Below are 7,886 nucleotides of genomic sequence, written 5' to 3' on the forward strand. Positions count from 1 at the left end.
CTGCGACACTCTCTCCGTGTCCTCTCAGATAAGGGCGCGCACATTTCTGCACCATCTTCTAAATTACAAAGAGCGATTCACAAAACAGAAGCTCACAAAACACTCATCACAAACCAAAAATGGCTCCACTGAGCGTCAAACTGTCACCAGAATTACTGATAATCTAAAGACTCACAGAACTCATTTTGTCTCATTGTGTCTTAGTTTGAGACATAAGTGCATGATCATAATACTGTGTAGTTAGATGAGACAGAGCTGATGCTTGCTCTTAATTATCCTCTTCATGTTTCCCGAGCCTCAGCAGTGGAAGCTACCATGGATAGAAAGACTATGACTCATCTTAAATCTCAAATCTTTGTCTCCAAAGAGCTGCTGATGTGTCCGATATGATCCACAAGCTTAAACTAGGATTATAAGTGTGTGCAGTGATGTGTGTGAAACCTCTGAGGACTCACACGTGTGTGCTTCAGCCCACACACACATATGAAGCACTGCGACCTCACACAGAAGTGTTTTACACATCCAGCCTGAATCCTGATCATTTCTACAGTTTATTAAGTTCAGCTTCACCTGAACATCAGTGATGAAGCTGCTCTGACTCCATCACAGCTCACAGCTGTTGGAATGAGTCAAACAATGAAGAAGGTTCAGAAACAGCTGATGATTTTACAGAAACATGATGCAAACATGAAAATGGACACATGATTTTTTATTAACAGACACTGTTTATGTTTCACGGTGCATGACGTCATCAACACTGACACCAGGGGGCGCTCATCAGCAGCCTGAGGAACTGTGATAAGGGAGGGAGACGCAGTGTTGTGTGTACTGCAGTCGGACAGAAGGAAAAACTTCCTCCTGAAAACATTTTCATCCTTCCCAAAAGTGTTTGAGTCAAATGTTACAAATATATAAATACAATAAAACACAGGGTCTTACATAAAATTAGTGATGCAGTTGTGCACTGAGCACCTTTCCAATGTTCCTTCCTCAGATGAGTCCAGCTGCTGAACACATTAACATCTGTATGTAAATGTAGCCGAGAACCAACCTGAGCACTGCTGGGAAAATACAAAGGCAACCATCAAAGTGCTGTATTATCTTATTTATTCTGAATGTTGACTTAGATCCACACCACGATTTATGAAACTATAGAACTAAAATAACAACAATCGTCTGCTTCTTTAAAATTTCTTTCATTACATCAAACCAGTGAAAACTGAAAAAAACAAAGAGCTGTTAGCATGTTCAGACCAACTTTGAGACAGAGACTGTAAAGTTCTGCACTTTAAATCCTGCCTGTGTTCCTGCAAATGATTCACACTGAAAGTATCTTAGTTTAGTATTGAGTGAGCCACAAAGCAGCCTGATAGCTTTAAAACAGGAAAAGTAAATGAAATTGACAGTTTCAGTGTAGCTGGATCTATTATTGGGGGGTCATGACCCCCGTAACCCTGCCTGGTCCTGAGGTCAAATCCACCATCTTTGTTTCAGAGCTTCATGTTCTCCCGTGTTTGTGTGCGTCCTCTCCGGTACTCCGGCTTCCTCCCACAGTCCAAACACATGCAGTTAGTGGGGTCAGGTTAGCTGTGAGTGGTTGTGTCTCTGTGTTATTCCACCTTAATCAATGACTTCCTGTTAGCATGAAGTGCTTCTGTAGGACTGATGTCATTTTCATGGTTGGATCATTTAAATGAAGCTGGACTCAGATGCAGTAAATAAGCTGATTGATCATTAATGAATAAAGCTGGTCAAACACATCACGTGGACACATGTGATTGTGTGTTGTATTGATCCCAATGCTGGTATCAGTCCTGGATCAATAACACTGGATGGATGCGTTCAGCATGGAGCCCTGAGCTGTGTTACAGACAAACATGGAAACTGACAGGTCTGTGTCATTCACAGTCTGTAACACTTCTAAACAACAGAGGCTGACCCAAGTGCCTCAGAGCCAGGCACGCTCACATCACAGCTCTCTAAATAAGCCAGTTTCAAAATAAGAGCTGAAAGCTGTGTTTGCTTGTGTTAGCTTATTATTGTGGAGACTAACATTCAGTGATCATGTGTTCAGACTCATAATGATTACTCTCAGAAATCCTGATCTTTGTATTTACTGTGTGTTGGATCAATAACTGAGATTCATGGTATCACACAGCTGTGCTGCTGCTGATGTCAGCACATCTGGAACAATACGAGGTATCTGCTACCAGACTGAGCAGGACGTGAGACCTGTGGACTGTTTAAAGCTGTCCCTCCACAGCTCACTCAGACCTGATCCACACCTCAGTGATATTCTCTGACTTCCTCACACTCAAAAAAATCAACTAGGGCATGTGTTTGATTAACAAAGTAGTAATATGTTTACATCACATGAAGAAATCATTTTTATGCTCATTAAATGATTCATTCTTTTTTGTTGAATATAAATCAAAGAAAACTTTGATGAGTTAAATTCGTTCATGGCAATCCAATGAGAATGAGGTCCATCAAACCAACGGCTCTGATAGCGTCATGTATTGCGCATGCTCCACGCCCACCGGATGCGGAAAGGTCCGTTGAGAAGTTAACGAGCGCACGTGGAGTTACTTCTTTGGCATACCTGATAGTGAGGTAAGTAATATTTCTTGATATATTTATTTAGGTTAGTGGAGTGAGAGATAAATACTATTAGTTAAAAATTTTTACCTGTGTAGTGTGGAGATTTAGAGGAGTTTTATATATAGCAGGGAGGTTGTAGACCCAAGCATTTTTCAAATGTAAGTCGGTGAATTTAATGTTTTTTTAAAAACTTAACCGGAGTCGCTAATTGTTGCAACAGAGCAAAAACTGATGAGGTTATTTTGGTAAGTTCGCTTTTTTTTTTTGTTTCTGTCGACTTTGAATGAGGTGTGTTTCATGGTTATCTGCGTTGGTAGGACTGTTTTTCTTCTCTGGAGTTAGCTAACTTTGAAGAGCGGGAAAGCCGCGTAGAGCCGTTACGTCTTCGCATATAGCTCCGTGAATGACAGGTTACTTTCTGCTTAACCGGAGTTGGTGATTGTTGGTAGTAGTGGTAAGACTGACCGACATGGTTTTGGTGATTTTATGAGTGTTTTATGATGCTCTATCTAAAATTCCTGTTTTTGTCAGTGGAGTTTAGTCGCGGGCAACCGCATTAACTGGATTGATGAAAGGTTTAATTCAACTAAACCAGCGTTTAGGGGAGTTAATAACAAGGAGTAAGATAAAATCTGTCACAATAATTGCATGTGCATTTTCTTTTTTTGTAATATATTCACTTAGTTTTCGAATTCAGAATGATTTAGGTGGATAATTGTTCGGGTTATAGTTTCTCTGGTGCTCTGCATTAGGCTGACTAACGGTGCGTTCACACCGAACGCGATAGACGCCCCTAGCTGATCGCGTGCACATTTGCACCTCGAAGCGCGCCCAGCATGAACTGGTCGAGCTTTATATGCAATTTTCACGCGTATGAAGAAGAGATCTGGGAGGAAGTAGTGCCAGACGGTATGTTATTAAAATGGCAGCTGTCAATCTAGCGTTTGAAGAAAGAGTCTCCCTTCTCTATTTGCTGTGGAGAGCAGAGCAGTGCCTAAAGGACGTCCTCACCGTACCTGGGTCCATCAGGTCTTCCACAAGCGTGAGCAGTTTGGTGAGTTTCACCACTTGCTCCAGAAGCTCCGTCTGGATGACGGCCGCTTTCAGCTGTACCACCTTCTGTCCCTTGCCGAGTTTGAGGAGCTGCTGTCCCGCAGATTTTACCAGCTGGAGCGGTAGACGTGATAAGCGCGAATGCACAAAATGCACCACACAAACTGCAGCGCGTATTTTACTTCGCGCTTCAAAGGCGTCAGTCGTGTGAAGTAGGCAGAAAAGCGTTTTCTCAATGCAAATCTGCTTCCGAAGTTTAGCTGGACCTCCAGTCGCGCTTCATCGTGCTCCTCCATTGACTTTACATGTAAACCTGAAGCTCTGGTCGCGTCTATCGCGTTCGGTGTGTACGCACCGTAACAGTCTTCACATTTCACAGTATGTAGATATTAACACAAATTTGTCAGAGTAATAACTTTGTTTTAATTAATTTCTCTCCCCAGAAATACATCACAAAATAAAGCCACATTCCCATGCTCTGAGATTCTTATGCACCTCCTCAACAATACATGGTAAGTTCATGTTTGCCTTATTATTATTATTATTATGTTATTTATTTTTTTTGGATGATGCAGAAGTTTAATCTCCTTGACGTTTTCTAATGCATATTTCATTTTTTATCAGTGACGTGTATGTGGCAGTGCAAGCATTGTGTTACCAGAGAGAGCAGCAGGTACAAATTACTTCAACATTATAAACTACATCATCATTACGGAATAGGTCAACATTATCTGTGCATATATGTTAATTGTCCGTGCACATTTAAGACTTGGAGTGGACTGAACACTCATGTCTATAAAGCTCATTCATCTCAGTTTACACAGACAGCTTCAAGTTCAGTAACTTTTAAATGTGAGTTATGTGACTGCAGTGACGTCTTCTCTGAGAGAGATTTTTTTGTCCATATTGGAACACATCTGCGAAGTAACGAGACAGTTAGTTGTGTGTTTCTTGGTTGCCCTTTCAAGACAAATATTTACAATACATTTTATACACACAAGAGGAAGCATCATCCACACACACTTAAAGATTTTAAAGACAGGGTAGTTACACGTGTGGACCCAGTTCAAGTGATAGAGTCCTCTGATAACGTAAGGGCTAGCTGTTCTGAAGATGTATCCTATGGTGAATTTGAAAGTGAGTCAGTGACAGAATGTGATAATAGTGCTGTTGAAAATCAGCCCGAACTAATTGAACGGAAATTAGCAGTAATATTGTTGAAATTGGAACACATATTTCATGTTCCAGCAAAAGGATTAGATGAGTTCTTAGAGGAGTTAGTTTTTCTGTTGAGTTCAGCTAGTGTACCTCTGACAAAGCGTACAATTAGAGAAATTTTTAAGAGCCTTAACCTCCATATTAGTCAGGCTGTTATTGAAGAGCTTGCAAATTCTGTATGTGTTTCTAACCCTGTGGCTAAAATATTGGGAAAGTGTGGCCCTCTTGCCACTCCTTATAAAAGAAAACTATACTACATACAAAATTTTAGGGTTGTAGAGCCTGTTGAGTATTTTTTATCGATAGACCAAAGGAAGTCATTTCAGTACAAACGCTATATAAGAACCAGTCTATTTACCATGTGGCCTTTTGGACTCTTCCAAACTAAGTATTCCTTTTTCAAACTGCTGCCTAAAAGCTAAATATTGTCATTATGGATTCCCTTTTTTCTTAGGATGACACAATACATGCAAGACGAGCATGCATCCTGAAGTCCTTGTGTGTCTACCTGAATGAAGACCATGAGAAACTTGTGAAGGAATATACGGTCAGTTACATTCACAAGTTGTTCTGTGTTATGTAATTTGCTCCAGGAGTTATGGGTAATTTCAATATATGAAATGGTAAAATGTGACACCACGTGTGAATAAAAGATATTGCAATTGGTCCTTGTTTTGTTTCATGTCAAATTTCTGAGGTGTGAAACCAGAGACATAGAATTTAGTAAATATATCAGCATATTCACGCTGATTGCTCAATTCCTTTATTTTTTTCATATCTAGACTCAAACAAATGTATTATTGTATTTTACGTCACAGAACACTGAGGCCAACACTGAAGCCATGGAACAAACTGTGATGGGAGTGTATGTCATACATCAGGAGGGTGCGGAGCCTGGAGATGACCCAGGGAACATCGGTGTCCTGATTGAAGGCGTGGAGGTTCTCACTGGTTTGAGGAGCATTGCAATTGCTTGTGCTCTGTTATTTGGACTGATATACTGTCTGAACCTAAGCTACCCACCGGAGCTCAAATGCACTTTTGAAGTCTTGCAAAAGATTATCATGAAGCTGGATGGACAGAGGTTGTCATCCAAGGCACAGTTTCTAAAAAACAAGCTAATGGGGTGAATGAGCTTGAAACAGACTCATGCAAGCAATATATTTTTTTTTCAAGGTTTTTGCAATGCAAATATGTGTTTACTGTTTTAAAGTTTAAAATTGTAAGTTATAAAATGTTCATATAAACTATGTGGTTTGCTCTGCGGCTATTATACAAAGATTGTTTGTTCATAACTTAAAGTCTTATACAGTTTAAGTGTAAACACTGATTTTTGCCAGATGGCAATTGTTACAAAGGCAAATGCACACTGGTTTTCACAAATTGTTTGAGTGGAGCAGTTATGCTCAAAATTGAATGTTTTCTCCACACGTTAAATAGCATAAAGTCACTATTAATGGATACAGCCTGATTAAATGGAGGACTAATGTATGCAAGCAACATAGTAATGTTGTAATATTATAGTAATGTTGAATGTTATGTCTGAGCTTTAAATTGTGTTAAAATTCATATTGTTGTTTGCAATGCACATTTTACTACATTTTACGAAAGTTGCTTTGGGGATAATATTTTTTGTCTGCAAACTATTCAACAGACTTATTTCATTTTTATTATTAGGGTTATTTTATTGTATTTTTTCTTTCAGTCAGCATGTCTTGATCTGGAAGTTCTGTGGTCTTAGTATGAGATGGTTAAAGGGGAGAAAGCTAGGCTGAACTGGGATCCTGCCAACTGTTTTAAGAATGTTCAAGCAAAATAAAAGAGATGGTTTTGCAAGTTATCATTTATGTATGTTTCATTAATTTAATTAAAAGTAATGTTTACATAAGCAATACAAACACTAACTGAAACATGATTGGTGTAAGTACTACAGACATAAATTACATTTGTTCATTCAACAAGATTAACATTGGTGTAACAAACAAATATTTTACTAGTTCATGTAACAAGACTGACTTTTGATGTGCCAAAGTGTTTAAACAATATAACATGAATTTAAATTAATTAGACTAACTTGGTACAAACATGTTAACTGAATAAAAATCAAATTAACTGAATGTTAATGTTTAAATTATGTTACACTTACAAACATATTTAGTGTTGAAACAACACAATCAAGATGGATTGATATAACATGATTTGTTTAGATGGAATATAGGTGGCAAGATGAAATTAAGTTCATCCAATGAATTATTTTTTTGAGTGCAGTAGAGACAGAAACCATTCAGATCTGGGACCATCAGCTGACTGATGATGTCACACAGACTGTGTTTTTCAGGAACAGTGATTCTGATGTGAGCCTGCTAGCTGACAGCAGACCTGATGAAAGCACATGTTCACATCTGTGAGGACAGACTGGACTCTTTGACTGCACCTTGGTTCTCCTCAGAGGTCTGTACAGGAGCATGTCCACCCCCACTGAAGATCTCAGTCACTGTGAAACATAGAAAGCTGCTTGTGTGGCCTCTGCCTCACATGTAGATACAGCTACAGGTTTCTCTGTCAGTCAGACTGAAACAGTGTCCTGATGCTGCATCATTCAGCTCTGTGCCCCAGTCAGCATCACTGGGAGCTACCAGTGTTTCTGCCCTTTTCCTGTAACACTACACTCAGCACAGGCTCAGCTGGTATCCAGTGTTGGACTTTGGCTTCAGCTGCTGTGATAGATCCTCTAACATAGATCAGCTCTGCTACATGTTGTTAGATAAGTGCAGCTGCTGTCATGTCCTGATGTTTCTCTGGCTCAGCAGCTTCTCCATCAGAGGTTCACATGGAGCTGATCCAGTATCTCCAGTAACTGTGTTCTGTGCCTCACTGGTTCATCCTTCTGTCTGTGTGACGTCAGTCAGATGTTGAAGTTAAACTCTGTAATCTTCACTGTGTCACAGAGTTCAGTGAGTCCCGTTATTCACAGTATCAATCAGATCATCAGAGAACAGCTGATCAGCAATCAG

The 7,886-nt window shown here is 39.6% G+C and overlaps 1 protein-coding gene and 1 long non-coding RNA gene across 2 annotated transcripts in view; one reads left to right on the plus strand and one right to left on the minus strand.

Moving 5' to 3' along the window:
• Positions 1-2,212: 2,212 nt before the first annotated feature.
• On the plus strand, positions 2,213-6,019 carry LOC143418281 (uncharacterized). The gene is made up of 5 exons (XM_076882838.1): positions 2,213-2,613; positions 4,098-4,166; positions 4,279-4,327; positions 5,327-5,419; positions 5,691-6,019. Exons 1-5 carry the CDS (start codon positions 2,474-2,476, stop codon positions 6,000-6,002), a joined length of 663 nt encoding a protein of 220 aa, XP_076738953.1. The 5' UTR covers positions 2,213-2,473; the 3' UTR covers positions 6,003-6,019.
• Positions 6,020-6,709: 690 nt separating this feature from the next.
• The window catches only part of LOC143418282 (uncharacterized), a 10,477-nt gene continuing 9,300 nt past the window's right edge, over positions 6,710-7,886 (minus strand). Inside the window, exon 3 of the long non-coding RNA XR_013098209.1 lies at positions 6,710-7,886. This exon is cut by the window's right edge and continues 1,413 nt beyond it. This is a non-coding gene — a long non-coding RNA (uncharacterized LOC143418282).

This window comes from Maylandia zebra, linkage group LG4 (assembly GCF_041146795.1).
Source record: "Maylandia zebra isolate NMK-2024a linkage group LG4, Mzebra_GT3a, whole genome shotgun sequence".
Taxonomy (NCBI): Eukaryota; Metazoa; Chordata; class Actinopteri; order Cichliformes; family Cichlidae; genus Maylandia; species Maylandia zebra.

Coding starts and splice junctions, on each gene's coding strand:
- LOC143418281 (XM_076882838.1), top strand. CDS start 2,474: ATGAGAATGAGGTCCATCAAACCAACGGCTCTGATAGCGTCATGTATT. Junction 4,328..5,326: donor GTTACCAGAGAGAGCAGCAG/GTACAAATTACT, acceptor CTTTTTTCTTAG/GATGACACAATACATGCAAG. Junction 5,420..5,690: donor AACTTGTGAAGGAATATACG/GTCAGTTACATT, acceptor TTTACGTCACAG/AACACTGAGGCCAACACTGA.